The 21295-nt window shown below is 26.9% G+C and overlaps 2 protein-coding genes across 2 annotated transcripts; one reads left to right on the top strand and one right to left on the bottom strand.

The window, feature by feature from the left end:
• Nucleotides 1–1049: 1049 nt before the first annotated feature.
• LOC135926128 (glycoprotein 3-alpha-L-fucosyltransferase A-like) lies at nt 1050–20928 on the bottom strand. The gene is made up of 5 exons (XM_065461826.1): nt 20589–20928; nt 15234–15486; nt 4728–4784; nt 3577–3921; nt 1050–1765 (listed from the first exon to the last, which is right to left on the bottom strand). Exons 1-5 carry the CDS (start codon nt 20889–20891, stop codon nt 1482–1484), a joined length of 1242 nt encoding a protein of 413 aa, XP_065317898.1. The 5' UTR covers nt 20892–20928; the 3' UTR covers nt 1050–1481.
• On the top strand, nt 9005–10722 carry LOC135925841 (uncharacterized). The gene is made up of 4 exons (XM_065461361.1): nt 9005–9204; nt 9420–10086; nt 10189–10542; nt 10585–10722. The coding sequence occupies exons 1-4, from the start codon at nt 9005–9007 to the stop codon at nt 10711–10713; spliced, it is 1350 nt and encodes a 449-aa protein (XP_065317433.1). The 3' UTR covers nt 10714–10722.
• Nucleotides 20929–21295: the final 367 nt, after the last annotated feature.

Genomic DNA, 21295 nt, shown 5'->3' with positions numbered 1-21295 from the left:
ACACTCAAAGTTTTTAAAATACGACTTATTTTTTATACTAAATGTAGTTTAGTCTATGCTAAATAACTTTTGAACTAGGGCACTCTATTTTGATTTGTTTTATATATTTAATGGTATCGTTATTTATTTTCTCGTATTCTTAAATTTTATCTTTTACTTCTTAGGCTATTTAGTCAAAGATAAATAGCCGGGTAATTCAAATCATGACATGGCCGAAAAATTTATATAAAAAAAGAAGATATATGCAAATTTATAGCAATAATTTACCATATTTAGTTATATACTAACCTCTTTATAGTTTTTAATTTCCATTTTTTATATTAAAAAAAACCAGCAAAGAGCTGGCTATAAAAGAACCGGCGGGGTCCAAATAGAGAAGGTCCAGGTCCAGCGAGAAACTGGATCTTGGATACGATTCATTTCTAATAATATCTATCTCATTCAGTTTACATAAATTAGTACAAATTGGTGCGAGGCGAGGAAATGTCAGTGCCCTATAGGTCTTTATGAGATTTAAACAGCTGATACCTATGATAAGCTAAGTAATTTTTTTATGATGGCATCTACCTGGTTGCTGGCATAAAGCCTTATAGTTTGTTTTCATTGAAACATACCCTAATATAACGCAAGAGTTGACTTAACTTGTTGGCATACAGTGCAAGGATATCTCATAAGTAAAATAATTTAAGTAACCCACACGCCTTAGTTTATTTTTTTTTAAATTCTGCCCATTACAGATCTCTAATTAATATATCACCGATTTATAAACATATGATATGACAAGTCAATAAGTATAATGCACTTAATGTGTAAGAGGGCCATTGATGACTGTTTGTTTTTATGGCATTAAATTACATACTATTCCATATAAATAATAGTTTTAAAAAGGTGGTGATTGTCTTACTTTAACCAACGCTTGTTTAATAAATACAACTTCTAAAAAGAATATACATATAAAATTCGTTATATTTCATCAAGCGCACTTATAAATAAGTTATAAATATAGATTAAATCCTAAATACAAATAGTATCACCAACAAATTTTTTTTATATATTAAATATATATTATTGTACTATTTTTTTTAAAAAAATAAAGATTGTTAATAACAAATTGAATAATTTTCTAATATAATTTCTAATAATATATTTAAATTTTTTAAATAAAAATTACTTAATAAAAACGTTTTTATGTTATTTTATTTATTATGAAAATCGCGAATAACATTCACACAAAGATCATAGCGCAGTTTACTCGGGGACAAAATAGGGAGCCAAATAAAAATATATATCATACGTGATAGATTTTTTTCTGGCATTAAAAAAATAAGGCTATAAATTTTAAACTAAGATAAAAAGCAACTAACTTTTAGGTAAATATCAACAATTGGATTGGTGGTCTGTCATAAAAATAATTTTAATCTTATATTTTTGTGATAGTTTTCAGGATAATTCGAAAGTGATAATCAATCATCATGACAAATTCAAGGATCGCAATCTTTTTTACCATCCCACCATTCCGATATTTTGTATGACTTCGCGGGAATATCCTTGAGGTGCAAATGGCGACAAATTTGACACAGGTAATTATCGCTATCTTCTGCCGGGTTGGATCCTAAAGCGAATTTACTTCTCCAAGCGTGATATTCATTGTAAAGGGTTTCGTTGGAGTCCAATTTCAGCAGATATTTAGCTAACTCTTTTAGATTGTGGACATGAAAATAAGGATGAGGTAACGATATTTTGGACGAATGGTTAAACGATTTTTCTGTTTACAGTGAAAAAAAAAATATGAGTTTAAAAAGTATGAGCAGTATGCCAAACAAGTGGTTATTAAATTGTATTATTCATAAACATCTGACATAGATCTACCTAGGTGGCACTAGCCTTTTCAAATTAAAGGGACTCATTTCCTTAAAATTTCTAACATTACCAAAAAAGGTAATTTTTTAAAATGAGCATAAAAATTATATTTAAAAATAACACAAAAATTATACCTAAAATTAGCACAAAAAAAATATTATTACCTAAAGTTCTCCTAAAATTAGCAAAAAAAAACTTAATATTTTTCAGAGGGGCTCTTCCAAGTTTCCAGAGAGTTTGAGCCCCTTATGTGTCCCCTCCTAATAAAATTACGAAAAATGGGAAAAAAATTAAATTGATAAGATAAGAGAAAATTTTTGATCACTGAAAAGAAGAGAATATTAATTATAAAAATAGTAAATTTTGAGCAGAGGTGTTAAGCGATTTATTTCTCTAAAAAACGTTTCGTTGTTTAAAAAAATGTGCAACTCACGAACTATTTCGCATTTTTTAAGATAAAAAGAAAGCTGACCAATTTGCACGTTCTTAATTGAATCGCATTATTTAAAATTTAAGGCAAAACGCCAACTTGTAAAAACTGAGAAATACGTAAATAAACATATTTTTAAAAAAAAGAAACGTGTTTATTAATCAGAAATGGGGTCCTTATATTTTAAAATATATCGCGAAAGTTAATTCCAACAAACTCTGAACATGAAAATGATAATTTTTGAAATAAAAGGGACATTTATAATATTATGGATAAAATAAATGTAAAAAAATGGTTTATTTAAACATTATGATAAAGGCAATTTATTTTAAAATATTTTACAATAAAAATCAGTGTAAAATTTTTTAGGTGTTAGTTACTCAAAAATAATGAACTCTAAAATTGACTCCATATTACAACTTACGAGGTTTCCCATTCAAAAAAGGAAAAGAACCAAAAACAGGAAAAATTCCAATAAAAAAAAGGAAAAGTCTCCCAAGGATAAGCACACAAGAAAAGGAAAAAGTTTAATCAAAAAAAGAAAAATTCCCATTCAAAAAGGATAATCATTATTTATTATATATTTTTTTTAATTAATCTTGAAATGTCATTTTTTTAGAAGAAAATATTTTAGGCTATTAATTTTCTTTCTTAGTTTTTTCTAAATTTTTGCGCTCTCTCTATAATTTGAAGTCATCGTTTCTCAATTTTTATTACTGCCTTTTTTAAATAGTTTCTTTATTTTCTGCCATCTTTTATCATTTATCTTGTAACGATTGCGGGAAATAAGGTAATTTAGTAATAACATACCATTTTAAAATTAAATAACTGGTAACTACAATAACAATAAAATCACGGATCGAAAGTGGTCATATTCATATCGGGGGCTGACTTAAATATAAAATTTTCAAATGCCGGGCCTAATTTTTATATATAATACTCGAGCCAGATAGATTTATCTCCCATAATTGTAATGAGATAGAGATGAAAAATCAGACATTTAATATAAAGTAATAAATTTATATCTGAAATCTATGTTTCCATTTTCTATATGATATCATGGATAAAGACCGTATCAAATTAAGAGAAACCCAAAAGAAAGAAGGGATGAAATAGACATTAGTAAATATAATTTATATATTGCAATGTTAGAATAAACATAAAAACATATAAAAGTATATACCTGAATAAAATGAGCATTAAAAAAAAATATTTTATAATTCCACATGCATAATTACAAAACCCCGTATATAATCAATTATCTAGTTTAAATTATATACACTCACCCATGGCTTCATCGTCCCTCACTCCCAGAGGGGAGGCCACGTAGATGAAAGAAAATGGCGGGGCCACCTTGGCATAATCCGCATACCGCGCACCATACACCACAGGCACAGTTCCTACAGAAAGTGCGCGAAACACTTTTTCGGTCACGTAATGCGCGCAATTGCTGTTCTCGAAAGCGAGATAGAATTTATAAGTGGCCGTGAGGCTCTGTTCACATGCCTGATCGCGAATGCTTTGATCGTCCTCATCAGCAGTGGAGGAAGTTACACATATTCGGGCACCGGTAAATGATAAAAAATCTTGGCTCGAGCATAGGCCATGGATATCTAAGGAACGTGAGTGGTCTAGATTTAAGAAAACAAATATGATGGTTAAATTTTATTAAAAAAGGAAAAAAATAAAGATAAAATGAGAGAAAGTGGATAAGAACCAGGGCAGTACATTTTATTATATATATTTTTTTTAAACTATATTAACTAAATATAAATAATTATTTTCGGCCCAGATTGTTAAGCCCGGTTCAGGATTCGGGCTGATATGCAGGGCGCTACGAGTAGTGATAACGGTTGACTAAACGTTTATAGCATCGATTTATCTAAATTTATTTTCATAATGTATAATGCTAAATATTGCTGATTAATCTATAATAGGAAATAATACGTATCCTAATATAAAATAAATATACACCTTTTAACAATAGAATAATTGCCTCCCATTCCCATTTTCCAGTAAAAATTCCTAAACAGGTGGAAAAAGACAACAAAAATAACATTTTGTTTAAGTATGAGACTTATGAATTTTTTTTTCAAAGATACTTAGGTGGCAGATATTGTAATTAAATTATTTTTTTTTAAAAGGACTGGCGGTAAATTTCTAAACGATTGTTATGAGGAATTAATTTAGTCTGTTAACATTTATAAGTGTAACTTTGCGCCCACCTGATTTATAACTTTTGGTAAGCAAATAACGTAATAAATTAAGATACAACCGTCACAAGTTTGGACAACAATTATATCTTAATATACTTTACAGGTGAATATTCTTAAATTAAATTATTGATATTAAACTGTTTTTTTTAAAAAAGAGAGAAGGAATATTCTTTTATATATAATTATAAGATCGCATTGTGTATAAAAAAGATTTTTTTTACTCGACGATAATGGTGTCCTAAAGGAAGCTAGATGATCCCGAATTTCGTTTATGTATTCTATATGTAAATTAAATATTTTTAAAATTTCTATTAATATATTTCTTCTTCTAGGTAGACCCAATAAAACTATCGGCGGCCAGCGCGAGTTTTAAAAATATAATCGGCGGCCAGCGGTGCACCGTTTTTAGCCGCCGTCAACATAAGCCGCGTAAATCGGCGCCCTGGCATAAATTTTTCATAATATATACCTATTTATTTTTAAATGAATATTTTTTAAAAAAGCTAAATTAAATTTAAATATACACTACAGATATATCTGCATATTTTTAGATCTTCATTGAAAAAAAAAATTAATTTGCAGGAGATAAAGATGATCTCCTTGAATTCAACATCAAGTGGTAAAGAAAACCCTTTCACTAGGTGTGCGAGTAATCAAGAATTAATATAATATTACAAAAACATAATTAATATGTTAAGATTGTAAGTAATACAAAATATCGAGATAAATCGAAAACGTTAAAAAATATATTATTAATTAATTATAAGGGAAAAATGCCATAATTTTGAATTTCAGTTATGGAGAAGTATCATATAATATTAGCGTTTCTATTTCATTTCTGAAATGTGATGCTATCAATGTAGGCCATAAATTTCGAAAGAAAAATTAATAGTTTATCTACGAGATCCTATTCTTAATTTAAGATAATGCTTTTAATTCTAAACAATATTTATTAAATTTTCATTTAGCTATAGATAATGATTGTCGAGAAATAATTAATATGCTATGCCATCTGGTTGGGACATATTTTAATGTTCTCATTTGAGTGGGATTATTATTATTATTATCACCATTGGAATCGCCAAATTGTGAATGGGTATCAGGGTTTAGATCAGTGCTATCAAGATCTAGCATAATGTAAGATCTATTTTATTTAATCATCATTTTCTTAGATAACATTGTACAATTACAACAGTGATGTTGACCAATAATTAGAGTAAAAATGTATATAGGCCGAACCGGCAAAACTTTTTTAAAAAAATATTTCGAGTTCGGATCGGGCCGGCAAAATATTTGGGCCGAGCTTGAAAAATTAGGCCTGATGCAGATCACTGATATATACTATAACTAAGAAAAAATGAAATTTTACTTCCTTACACTACTTACTCACTAAGATATGGACGTTTAAAGAGCGAAAAAGTGGTACATTTTTGATAAAATTCACTTATTTAATTTTCAAATATCTCAAAAATAAATTAAGTTAGAGCAATAATTTAAATTATATTATAAAGCTTATAATAGATCTATTATACGACATATAAATAAATGTGATAGAAACCCGATTAATACCAAAAACTGGAAGTACAAAACGAAATTGCCATAGGAAAAAAAGGTATTTTTTTTAAATTTTTCTCTGTAGATGTATTTTAGATTGCTTTTATATTTGTACAAAATCCTAAACTGGGCTCATGGGTCTAGGAGTTATAACCCTTTATATGGCAAAATTGATCAAATTTAACATATATCATCATAGTGGCCTGCATCGGGCTTAATTTTTCAAGCCCGGCCCGGAATTTTTCCGATGCAGGTCACTATGATGATATATGTTAAATTTGATCAATTCTCGAAATTTTTTTAAAAAAGTATTGCTGGCCCGGCCCAGCATGAATTTATTTAAAATATAGAAATTAATTTATAGAATTATTCAAAATAAAAGACATATGTTATAGGGTGTCTAGTTTCTATAAATAAAACAAATATTTTTATTTTACATAAAAAATTAAATATAAAATTGTTAAACTTAGATATATTTTAAAAAAACCAAGGCCCGACCCGGCCCGAATATTTTAAAGATATTAGGCCCGACCCGGCCCGATTTATTTTTAAAAAATTAGTCCCGAGCCCGACCCGAAGCCCTTTTGGGCTGGGCCGGGGGCCTACTTTTGCAGATCTCTATATCATCATATTTAAATTTAATGGATGCTTATGTAAAAATTTTTATTTAAAAAAAACTATTTGAGAGGGTGTGAGGGTGGGCAATGTGGTTTCTTTAACAATTTGGTTAAATTTTCTCTTGAAATTACTTTGCAAAATAATTTTAAATCTGTAATTTTATAGCATAAATCAAAAATAAAAGAACGACTATGACGGCTTAATTAGACAAGTAATAAAATTGAACTTATTCTTTAAAGGGAGGGCAGAGTAGCCAAAGTTCATTATTTTTCTGATGGGGCAGTTACCCAATATAAAAATATAAAAACTTTATTAACCACTACAATCATGAAAATAATTTTGGAATAAAGGCAGAGTGGCATTTATTTGAAACCGCACCTGGTAAACGTCCCTGCGACAGTTTCAGTTAGCAGTTCGACCTAGCTTGCAACGTTCATATGATCATATATTGACAACAACGAATTTATATAACTAGCAAGAAATAACATCAGAGGAATAAATTAAATATTTGTGAGCATTTATGAATATCTAAGTATAAAAATCATCTTAAAAACAGGTTTTTGACAACAGAACAAATTTCTGGAACACAAAATTTTATAGTTTTATTTCCCAATAAGAAAATAAAATGAATGTGAAAATTTATTCAAATTCTTCGGGTGAATTAATATATAATATATTTTAAAATTTCTATTTAATATAAATTTGTGATATGTATTACATGTAATTATAGAAATTATTTTGCCAAATAAAGTTATAAATATGTTTTGAATGATTTTGCCACGTAATTTTAAAATAAAGATAAACCATATTGACCATCCCCTCCCTCTCAAAAGATTTTTTTAAATAATAAAGTAAGGGTCTCTCATTTGGACATAATTTTAAAATAAAAAATATTACGTAAGCATCTATTAAATTTAAATATGATGATATTTATCTTAAATTTGATCAATTTTGCCATATAAAGGGTTATAACTCCTAAACCCACGTTCAACCAAGTCTAGGATTTTGTACAAATATAAAACAATCTGGTATACACCTACAGTGAAAATTAAAACATACTTTTTTTAATGACCATTTTGTTTTGTACTTCCGGTTTTTGGTATTAATCGGGTTTCTATCAGATATTTATATGTCATATTAAAGAACTATTATTAAGCTATATAATAAAATTTAAATTATTATTCTCTCTTAATTTATTTTTGAGATATTTGAAAATTAATGAAGTGAATTTTATCAAAAATGTACCACTTTTCGGCTCTTTAAACGTCTATATATTAGTGAGTAAGTGGTGAAAAAAAGTAAAATTTCATTTTTTTTCTTAGTTATAGTATATACTACCAATATACAAATCTAAAAAAATTAGGGGGTTGGGTTGAAAATCGACTTTTTTTTGTTGAATTGATATGGAATTCACCAGGGATTCGAACCGAACCCGAACCCGGAGAAGTGAACCCGGGTTTTTAGAAAAAAACTCTGAACCCGAACCCCATTTATAAAATTTTCAAAACCCCGAACCGAACCCAAGAATTTTATTTGAACCCGGGTTCAATCGGGTTCAGTGTATTATTTAAAATCATATATTAATATATGTAAATACAAATATTATATTTTCAAATTTCCAATTAAATGAAGTCTTAATAAATTTTAAACAACTTAATTCATTTATGCCATTTTTAAATTTATACTCGATTCCTATTGGAGTGTTAAAAATTTTTAAACAATTGAATTAATTTACGCCATTTATTTTTAAATTTTTATCTTATTATTCTTAAAGATTATTAATTAGAAGAAAATGGTTAACAAATCAAAGTAAAAATTATTATATTGTTAATTTAAAAAATTCTAAACATCTAACCTAAAAATTGTTAAATGTAGGGCAGTTTTTGTGAACTTATTAAAATTTATATATGCTAATCATTTATTTTTGGTTCAGTTTAATTTTTACAAGATATTAATGAAGTGCATATTATAAAAGAAATTAAATTTATAAATATCTCTTTTTTAATTCTGAAATCATTGCTATTTAAAAAAATTGTTCTCTTATTATAGATTTAAGATTAAAGATAAAGTCATATTTGATAAGCATTTTACCCTTAATACAATAGAAAAAAAATCAATATGTTCATATTGCAAAGTAAAAATGTCTGGTAATCACTTGTCAAATTTAGAAAGACACCTGGAAAGAAATCACAACAATGAATATTTTCATTATTTAAATGAAAAAACCAAATATCAGGAATTGTTATTGACAAAAAAACCTAAAATTAATATAGAAACCTTTTTTCCAAAAAAGCATATAAGTATAAATATATCATCTAATGATTTGATGAGTTCTATACTAGAACTTGTTACTGTAAATGGCCGGCCTTTATCAATTATTGAAAATTCGGGATTTCAAAGAATTATAAATCCACTCCTATCTGGGCTCAATTTAGTTATAAACAAAGAAAATTTATCCAGAACTATTAATAAAACAGCCCAATCAATTAGAGACAAAATATTGAGAGGTAGAAGGAAAATTAATAAGTTTAAAAGTTGATGCAGTTCAACGACTAGATAGGTCAATTCTTGGTGTAAATATTCAATTTATATCAAAGTCCATTATAAATTTGAGGACTCTTGGAATTGTAGAGCTGAAAGAGAGATGTACAGGAGAATATATTAAAAACTTTACTAAAATTTAAAATTAATATTCAACAAATATACACAATTACTTCTGATAATGGTTGTAATTTTTTAAGAGCTATAAAGCTCCTGCAACCTGAAACTGATTATGATATAAGGAGTGAATCAGCAGATGAGGAAAATATGGATGTAAATGTATATAAATATGATATTGATGATATACAAAATACTTTTTTATCAACTATTATATCCTATCCGATTTATAGTGTACGGTGTGCAGCTCACACACTTCAGCTGGCACTTCAAGATGCTATAAAATTATCACCTATTGTGGAAACCATTGCAAAGGCTAGGAGCCTAAATTTAAAATTAAGACATCCCACTTACCAAAAGTTATTAAAAAATATGAAACTCCCTAAGCCTGTGTTAGATTGCCACAGATGGCATTCAACCCATGATATGTTAGAAAGGCTGATTTTACTAAAACCCAATATCGAAGATTTTTTTACAGAGCAATCTGGTTATTTATTGACTGAAGATTGGAAAGAGATAATAACGATTGTTGAAATTTTAAAACCGCTAAAAATCGCAACCAAACAATTCCAATCTGAACAGTTAACACTGACAGATTTTTATGCAGCATGGTTAAGATGCTGCATCGAACTGGAAAAAAATCCAAACCATTTTGCTCAATTACTGTATTCTTGTCTTAAGAACAGAGAAGAAAGGTTTATAAAGAACGAAATTCTCTTAGCTGCCATATACCTGGACCCAAGATACAAGGTTAATTAAAAGCTTAGTAAATTAATTATTTTAGATTTATATTAAAATTGTTATTTTATGAAATATTTAAATATAAACAATATAAATCCTTAAATATTACAGGTATTACTTAGTGATGATGATAAGATTTGTGCGAAAAAACATCTTGTCAATTTATGGAGACGAATTAAAAGCTTAACAACGCCGATTTTATCTGATGATATTAGTTCCGATGAAGTTATTGAACAAGAAGATGATTTAGAGAAATTGATACAACTTAAAGAAAGGCAGGAGAAAATACTTAAAAGAGGGCCAACGATTGCTGAGAAAAGTATTGGAACAATAATTACTGGATTTAGCGATTATAAAAGATTAGATAAGAAGGAAAATATTTTGCATTTTTGGGAGTCTGCTAAGCTGGAACACCCTGAATTATATATTTTATCTAAAATCTTATTTGCTGTTCCTGCAACCCAAGTTAATTTTTCATATTTTCACATATAAATACATTTAACATAGGTTAGCGTTGAAAGATCTTTTTCACATTTGAAATTCATTCTTTCACCACATAGATCGAGGATGAGTGAACAACTCTTGGAAGATATTATGCTAATACGTCTAAATAAAATTTTTAAAATTGATACATGACTATATGCTTTATATTTTTAACCAGGGATGCGAACCCGACAAAATTTTAGACCGGGTTCGGTTCGGGTTCGGTTCGGGGTATAAAAAAAAGTTGGGTTCGGTTCGGGTTCGGTTCAGGGAAATATTTTTGAACCCGGGTTTGGTTCGGGTTCGGTTCGGGTTCAAGAATTTTTGAGTTGATAAAAAAAATTCTATATTTAAATCATAATAAAAAACTAGACATAAATTTGATATAAAAAATAAATTTTTTATTTTATTTATAGGCAAATATAGTTAAAAATACAAAGCATATAGTCATGTATCAATTTTAAAAATTTTATATAGACGTATTAGCATAATATCTTCCAAGAGTTGTTCACTCATCCTCGATCTATGTGGTGAAAGAATGAATTTCAAATGTGAAAAAGATCTTTCAACGCTAACCTATGTTAAATGTATTTATATGTGAAAATATGAAAAATTAACTTGGGTTGCAGGAACAGCAAATAAGATTTTAGATAAAATATATAATTCAGGGTGTTCCAGCTTAGCAGACTCCCAAAAATGCAAAATATTTTCCTTCTTATCTAATCTTTTATAATCGCTAAATCCAGTAATTATTGTTCCAATACTTTTCTCAGCAATCGTTGGCCCTCTTTTAAGTATTTTCTCCTGCCTTTCTTTAAGTTGTATCAATTTCTCTAAATCATCTTCTTGTTCAATAACTTCATCGGAACTAATATCATCAGATAAAATCGGCGTTGTTAAGCTTTTAATTCGTCTCCATAAATTGACAAGATGTTTTTTCGCACAAATCTTATCATCATCACTAAGTAATACCTGTAATATTTAAGGATTTATATTGTTTATATTTAAATATTTCATAAAATAACAATTTTAATATAAATCTAAAATAATTAATTTACTAAGCTTTTAATTAACCTTGTATCTTGGGTCCAGGTATATGGCAGCTAAGAGAATTTCGTTCTTTATAAACCTTTCTTCTCTGTTCTTAAGACAAGAATACAGTAATTGAGCAAAATGGTTTGGATTTTTTTCCAGTTCGATGCAGCATCTTAACCATGCTGCATAAAAATCTGTCAGTGTTAACTGTTCAGATTGGAATTGTTTGGTTGCGATTTTTAGCGGTTTTAAAATTTCAACAATCGTTATTATCTCTTTCCAATCTTCAGTCAATAAATAACCAGATTGCTCTGTAAAAAAATCTTCGATATTGGGTTTTAGTAAAATCAGCCTTTCTAACATATCATGGGTTGAATGCCATCTGTGGCAATCTAACACAGGCTTAGGGAGTTTCATATTTTTTAATAACTTTTGGTAAGTGGGATGTCTTAATTTTAAATTTAGGCTCCTAGCCTTTGCAATGGTTTCCACAATAGGTGATAATTTTATAGCATCTTGAAGTGCCAGCTGAAGTGTGTGAGCTGCACACCGTACACTATAAATCGGATAGGATATAATAGTTGATAAAAAAGTATTTTGTATATCATCAATATCATATTTATATACATTTACATCCATATTTTCCTCATCTGCTGATTCACTCCTTATATCATAATCAGTTTCAGGTTGCAGGAGCTTTATAGCTCTTAAAAAATTACAACCATTATCAGAAGTAATTGTGTATATTTGTTGAATATTAATTTTATATTTTAGTAAAGTTTTTAATATATTCTCTTTTATATATTCTCCTGTACATCTCTCTTTCAGCTCTACAATTCCAAGAGTCCTCAAATTTATAATGGACTTTAATATAAATTGAATATTTACACCAAGAATTGACCTATCTAGTCGTTGAACTGCATCAACTTTTAAACTTATTAATTTTCCTTCTACTCTCTTGATATTTTGTCTCTAATTGATTGGGCTGTTTTATTAATAGTTCTGGATAAATTTTCTTTGTTTATAACTAAATTGCGCCCAGATAGGAGTGGATTTATAATTCTTTGAAATCCCGAATCTTCAATAATTGATAAAGGCCGGCCATTTACAGTAACAAGTTCTAGTATAGAACTCATCAAATCATTAGATGATATATTTATACTTATATGCTTTTTTGGAAAAAAGGTTTCTATATTAATTTTACGTTTTTTTGCCAATAACAATTCCTGATATTTGGTTTTTTCATTGAAATAATTTAAATATTCATTGTTGTGATTTCTTTCCAGGTGTCTTTCGAAATTTGACAAGTGATTACCAGACATTTTTACTTTGCAATATGAACATATTGATTTTTTTTTCTATTTTATTAAGGGTAAAATGCTTATCAAATATGACTTTATCTTTAATCTTAAATCTATAAAAAGAGAACAATTTTTTTAAATAGCAATGATTTCAGAATTAAAAAAGAGATATTTATAAATTTAATTTCATTTATAATATGCACTTCATTAATATCTTGTAAAAATTAAACTGAACCAAAAATAAATGATTAGCATATATAAATTTTAAAATCATTTTAATAAGTTCACAAAAACTGCCCTACATTTAACAATTTTTAAGTTAGATGTTTAGAATTTTTTAAATTAACAATATAATAATTTTTACTTTGATTTGTTAACCATTTTCTTCTAATTAATTTAAGAATAATAAGATAAAAATTTAAAAATAAATGGCGTAAATTAATTCAATTGTTTAAAATTTTTTAACACTCCAATAGGAATCGAGAATAAATTTAAAAATGGCATAAATGAATTAAATTGTTTAAAATTTATTAAGACTTCATTTAATTGGAAATTTGAAAATATAATATTTGTATTTACATATATTAGTATATGATTTTAAATAATACACTGAACCCGATTGAACCCGGGTTCAAATAAAATTCTTGGGTTCGGTTCGGGGTTTTGGAAATTTTATAAATGGGGTTCAGGTTCGGTTCGGGTTCAGAGTTTTTTTCTAAAAACCCGGGTTCACTTCTCCGGGTTCGGGTTCGGTTCGAATCCCTGTTTTTAACTATATTTGCCTATAAATAAAATAAAAAAATTATTTTTTATATCAAATTTATGTCTAGTTTTTTATTATGATTTAAATATAGAATTTTTTTTATCAACTCAAAAATTCTTACAACCGAACCCGAACCAAACCTGGGTTCAAAAATATTTCCCTGAACCAAACCGAACCCGGGCAAAAATTTTGTCGGGTTCGTATCCCTGGAATTCACCATATATATTTTTATTATATTAGTCAAAATATTTTTTAATATATATTTATTTAAATTATATGCTCATATAAGATAAAATGAATTTTGCATTCAAATATTTCCATTTTTAAGATAAAAAAGCGTTAAATAAAAGTATATAAAATGTATCGAAAATAGATTTTTTTTATTAACTGTATCTAGATACAGATATGGTCTAGATATTTTAACAACTCTCCATATCAGTAATTGATTCAAATTTCAAAATATATATATAATTTTTTTTTATAAATTTAATAATTTTTTTAAATTTATATATTTTTTTAAATTTGATAATTTTGTAAATTTATATATATTTTTTTTAATTTGATAATTTTGTAAATTTATATATTTTTTTAAATTTAATAATTTTGTAAATTTATATATTTTTTTAAATTTGATAATTTTGTAAATTTATATATTTTTTTATATTTAATAATTTTTGTAAATTTATATATATTTTTAAATTTGATAATTTTATATATTTTTTTAAAATTTGATAATTTTGTATATTTTTTTTAAATTTTATTTTATTCCTGATTTTAATTATTTTATATTCGTTAATTATAGGCCCGTTATTAAAATAAGATTTTATTATACTTTAAGTCTTAAATTATTATCATCTATCCATGCATGATTGATAATTTTAAATGATTAAATCTAAACAAACAGATCATTATACGCATTACACACTCATAATCTTAAAAACTGGGGAACCATTTCTGGACAAACCTCATTTTAAAATTTTACCTGATCCCGAACATAGCTCATTAGGCCTAAAAACCATATTAAAATTTATGAAATTCATAATAAACCAAAATAAATTATGAAAAATATAGTAAATCCTTGCAGGCAAATGATTTGGTTGATTGCATCATTGCATGTAGGGATGTACCATTTTATTTTTTTTAAATATCTGTTATCGGCTAATATTATAACCCGATTCGATCCCATAAAATGGCGGCTTAATTTTTAAAATTTCATAATATATTTGCTTGTTACTTATTATTAGGGCTGTGCCTATATTTAATATCGGATCGGCCTCCAAAAAGTGGTATCGGTACATGCCTAATTGCATGCAAGGTTTAAAAAACTATCATAACGGAAATTACGTTATTTTTTTTAAAAAACCCCAATATTAATCGAGCAATATATTATTTTACAAAAATCAATATACACCTTTTTATAAATACGATTTTGAGGTTATATTATTTTACAAAAATCAATATACACCTTTTTATAAATACGATTTTGAGGTATAACAAATAAAAAATATATTTATTATTTTTCATTCTTTCCTTTCTCAATATTTAAAATACATTTTGCGTGGAAATAAAAATACTTAATCGATTATTTGTGGTGGCACAATTGCTGACAAAACTGACGGCCAATTTATTTTTCCCTCCAGAGAATTTCTGAGCGTTGGAAGCGCTATTCGTAGAAGGGGCAGATTCTTCTATTTTGTAAAAGCCTCCATAAGGAACAGGGATGTCCGAATGGGGTAAGTAAGTAGAGGTCCAGTTGAAGATGTCATCGTAAGATTTTATGTTGCACATGAATTTCCAAGAGTAAGAGCAGGTGTGATGAGGAGATTCCTAAAGATATTTTTAGGTCCAAAAAAGGTGCATAATTAAATAATGATAATGAATAGGAAAGTGTTCGAGATTTAAAAATGTCAGACAGAAAATTTGTCAACAAATATTTCATAAAGTATGAATTGCTATTGAATGTCATTTAAAAATGTTTTTTTAATGGGAAATAGTAAAAGTACAATAAGCCGAGACGGCCCGCGGCCCATGGGTCGGGTATGGGCTTAATATTATATTTTCTAACGGGTCTGGGTGGATTTGGGTAACAATTTATTTCTTCTTCTAATAATAAATTTCAGTATTGAAAATAAAATGATAGCCTAAATATACTGAAATATTGTCATTATCATTAAATACAATAAATTAAACTTTTGGATAGGACTTGGGTAGAATTTTTGAAATTTATTATGGGTTTGTGAATTTTTTTAAATATTAAATATAGACCGGGTCTGAGCTTATAAATTTCTTTTTACTGCGGGTCTGGGTCGGGCCTGATCAAAAAATCCAGGCCAATAAAGGTCTCTGGGGTGAATAGGGTAGATCTCAACCTATCTAAATTTTTAAATATTAATTTGTTATTTTTTTTGTTATTTTTTCTTAGATTTTTCAAATTTATCAAGAATTTATACAAAAATGGATTATATCATACCTTTTGTCCTTTCTTTTTGAACTTATAAGTTCCATTTGTTAGGTATGCCTCCGATACAGATAATTAGATCCCATTTATATATCCACAATGATTTTTATACTGAAACTTTAAATAAATGTATCTTTATTATAAGGAGAGGATAGCGTATAATTCAAACTTTAAAATCATACGTACGATATCATAATAATAGGTTTTATGCTTCTCGCTAAATATCGTAAATCTCTATCAAAAAATCTCAGAGGTGGACAGTAAAACCAGAAAAATTGTGGACTTTAAAATGTGAGAGTTGATAAGTGCTTTTAATTTCGTTTTCTAATGTTGGCTAATCGGACTTCCATAAAAACGGAATATTCAATTTTATTTCTTTTACAAATTTTCTATAATTTTTAATAAATTAACCCAAATTCCTTAGATGGTTTATATATTATAATTAAAAAAATGATGGATTATTAAAAGCATTTTTTGAAAAAAAAGTATGAAAAGACGCATCAAAAATTTTAATCACGGTTAAATAGGAAATAATTTCGAAAATTTAAAGGTGTGTCAAATATTAATTTATTTATTATGTTTAAAAAAAATAAAATAAATATTTTTTGGCTTTGGAGATTTAGCATTCCCTGAAAAAAATTTCTTTTTATCATTATATTCCTTAAAAATCAGGGAAGTAAAATGATCAACATTTTTAAAAAAACAAAATCTGAGCTGGGATCGGGGTTTTCTCTCAAATTTTTTTTATGTTTTGTTTGGAATAGGTTCTAAATCGCGAAAAGAAAAATCACTAGAAATTGGGAATCCCGTTTATATCTCCTAGAAATTTTTTAAAGCAATATAGAAAATAATAAAAATAGATGTTACGGAAGTAAACAATCAATCGTATTTGAATAAGTTTTTTAAAAAAATCGCTATTAAAGTTATACATTCGAGAATCTTTATGTATTTCCCCCATTAATAGAGGTTTTATAGGAGTCATTTTCTTAGCATCTATCATAATTATATTTAATATTAAAATTCTTTAGGAGATATAAACAAGATTTTTAATTTTTAGTGATTAAGAAACGTGAAACTTTCTCTCAGGACATTTATAATATGAACTATGAGATTCGACAGAAGATAAATCTTTCAATGTATATTTTTAGTTATTATTAATTACCAAACTCAGTACCAAGCCTAATTAATGCAGGAATTTTGGGAATAATTATATCATCCATATTATTGTCACTATCAATGAGATCAGCTAAATAATAAATATATTACCAATTCAAATGCTACATTTTACATCCATTTATCTCCCCTGTTATTTCATTAAAGACCTGTTACATCTGGTGGTATAAATTTCCTACCTCATCTAATGAGAACTTTTGTAATTTAAATGATTATTTTATCTTGATTCATAGGTGTGATATCTTCAAAAAAAATCATTGAATTCATTTCAAAAATTGAGTAATTTAAAATTTTATTTTAAAATTACCACTAAATATAGAATAATTTGTGCCAATTCACCAAAAGAAGTATTTAACAAATCAATATTTCAAAATCACGTAATAAACACAAAATAATTTTTATTTTTAAAAAATCGCGGCGATTAGCTTTCGCTCGGTAACTATAAATGCGATATATATACTGTATTTTGTATTTATCGCGGCTAAATCGCGATCGCGCCACTATGAATTCATGAACAAGCAGTAAAATCCTATTACTTTAATAATAAATTTATATATTTTTATTCGATTCTTCTTGATGTTTGATTTATTACTTTATGAACTTATAACGTTAAAAGTTTGCCGAAATCTTAGTCTTCATGACCGATAGAAAAAAAAATTTTTGGAGTTTGATCGAATGAAATTTTACATGTTAATTTGGAATGGCGGGCCATAAAAAGCTTATCATTAGGAATTCTTATGAAAATATTATCATCAATATCCCAACCAAAATCTAACACTCTAACTAACTACCGTTTTTACGCTTATCAGTAGCATAAACATTGAGTTATAATTATTTTCTTTCTCATATTAGAGATAAATATCAGACCTGCAGGGCTAAACGCCCCTAAGCTTGACTCGAATCTAAAAATTTTTAAAAAAAATATCCGGGCCTGCCGTATACTTTAAAACCAAATATTTTAAATCGCCATTAGCTATAAAAATAAAAAAACCCGGGCCGTGTCTGGAAATATAAAAACCGAGCCGGACCGGAAATTACTTTTTTAAATCCGGGCTGGGCCGGGCCGTGCAAATGGTACCTACTGATAAATGTAGTTACCTAAAAACTATACCTAAAACAAATTATTCGCTATTTGATTCGATTTTATCCAATTCGTATTCGAAGGAAAATATATCATCTGTAGATATATTTTAATTTTACTATTCAATCTATTATTCTAAATTATCCATATAATTTAAAATTATTATTGTGAGAAATAGAAATAATTTGTAAATACTCGAAATTATTCGCTAATATTCGAAATAATTTTTAGATATTGGAAATAATTCGTAAACATTTGTAAATACTCGAAATTATTAATAAATATTTAAAATTATTTTTAATTATTCAACATGTTCCTTGCGGGACTTTTTTAAAATTTTATTTAGCTTTTTTTCAACATTTTATAAATCACTTTTTAAATTTTAATAATATTTTAGAAATTCTTCCTGATATCTATTTTAGTTTATCGAGTATTAGATGTATGAATTGAGGGTAACAACTTAAAAGAATCTGTGGAAGATTCAAATTAAAGGGGCGATAAAATTATTGTGGGAGCTGAAAATAATTATTAGTTTCTGCAGTACACTAGATTAAGAATGAAATTCCCACAAAGAATTCAATAATGGATAAAAATAAATTAATTTTAAAAAAAATGAAATATATGGTTTATCAAGATTAACAGGCCTTCTATATCAAAGTGAAATCCTGGTTGCAAGACTTCAAGAAGAAAAAACAGATTAGAGAGAGATTATTTTTAACCCTGCTATTTTAAAGATACTCTGTCAAACAGTTATTTTATTAATAATAAATATTCAGGGATGAACTTAGATATCTGCAATGGGCTATGGGTGGGGTGGGCTGGCTAAATGATGTTAAAGATAGGATAGATAAGTAAACAGGTTAGGAAATATTTTTAAAAGGGTGGGTGAATTTGAAATATTTTTCAAGAGAATAAACTTCCATTTAATATAAATCATTTTTTTATTTAATAATATTGCATATTTTATAATTAAGTAAAAATACATTATATATATAAAGAGCTAACAAACCGATAGTATAATTTATAAAATTGAGCAGGGTGGAGAGGGGGGGGGGGGTGGGTTAAACAAATTTTTTAGATAATTGGGTGTGGTGGGTAGGTGAATTTTAAAAAAATCATGGGTGGGTATGCCAGTTGGTTAAATTCTTGTGCATAAACCACTAGTAAATACCTATATATGAAATGGCTTTTTTAGCATATATTAGCCAGAGCTATATAAAAATGACTAAAGCTAGCCATAGCTATTACATGGTTTAATTTCAACCAATACCGAAAATATAGGTTATACACAAAAATATGTTAAATAATTTTTATATATTTTATATACTTTTTTTTTATAAAATGAAAATAAAATCTAAAAATATTTTACTAAATCAAAAATAATATATAAATTCTAATAAAAATTGAGTTCATTATGAGCAAAAGAATTAGCATGTTAAATTAATTAGTAAATGGGAATATTCTTATATATAAAGATTAGTATTTCCCCTCATCTATTAACACTAGCCCTTATCTTTGTTGCATAGCCCCAGAATGGCTAACATAGTCCATGAGCATGGAATCAGGCAACTACAACTGCATAGTTCATTAAAAACTAATAGAAAATTATTGGTTGCTTTAGCAGCCCTAAGTATCTGTTCAATTATAACAAATAATGTGGCTTTATTAAACATGCTGTGGAGTTCCGTTCAAATTAAAAGAAACTTATCCATAACTTTCTTTTAATTACCAAATGTAGTGGGCTTTATTTTTTATATATTTTGTCACACTAAAAAAAATAATATAATTTACCAATATTAAAATTTATAATGAATTTATGAGTAAATTAAAAATTAAAAAGGAATAGTGAAAAAATAAACAGTACCTTCCTTACATATCAGTTTATATATGTAATTTATTTTAGATAATTGTAGGCTAAAAATAAAATCAGATTAGTGGATATTGGTTATTGATAGTGGTTAAATTGAAGATATCAGCCTATATCAATGCCAAATAATGGTTGACTCTATATATTTACATAGCTTCCCAACAAATTTTAAAGCACTACCACCTTGGAGAATATCCTTACATATTAGATTATTAAAGTAATGATATAATTTTTATTGTCATTTATCTAAATGGTATAGCAAGCAAAATAATTATGATAAAAATAAAATAGTTCATTTAATTTTATAGTAAGAAAGGAAAAAAAATATTGTTAAATAAAATTTAATTTACTTGTAAAAAAAATATCCATGTTTGTTTTATTGGATGATAATTGGGCAATTTATGTAGCTTTATATCTCGCAAATGAACTAAAAGTGCATCTGCAAATGGGAAAAGATGTTTATTGTAAGAAACTTCACATGATGAATATCGGCAACTGTTAAATGGTACTCTTCCTAATTCTTTTATAAACCAATTCTGTGATTCAAAAAAAGGTGTCCATAAAATAATTTGTTTAACATCATGGGATGGTATATTAATATTTTGCCAATATATTTCATTTGATGTTGGATTTTTTTTAATAATATTTTGCATCCATATTAATATATTTCTATTATATAAGGATTCCTTGAATGTAAAATTAGCATGACTGAGTTTTAGCTTGTCAAAACTGAATAAATTAAAAATTTTGGCTGCATGATGATTAAAATTTTTTTGTAGTGATTTATCTTGAAGGTAATAAATGCAGGATAACAATAAAAACAATAATATAAAAATAAATTTCCAACGTTTTTTACCTTTAGCAAAATTTAGATTGTTAAAAAAATTATTTGATTTAATAAAATTATGAATATTGTTTTTGTATATATTTTTTAAAAGATTATTAAGATGCATTAATTGTATCATTTACTCTAATAGCCCATTTGAGAACAATGAGATTTTAGTTTTTGTGCCGGCATATGGAGATCAAATTTTTTTTAGAAATTTAATGCAATAGC

Source organism: Gordionus sp. m RMFG-2023, chromosome 3 (genome assembly GCF_954871325.1).
Source record: "Gordionus sp. m RMFG-2023 chromosome 3, tfGorSpeb1-WG-v2, whole genome shotgun sequence".
NCBI lineage: Eukaryota > Metazoa > Nematomorpha > Gordioida > Chordodea > Parachordodidae > Gordionus > Gordionus sp. m RMFG-2023.
Note: the sequence above shows the minus strand (reverse complement) of the source record. Positions and strands in the feature narration are given on the sequence as shown.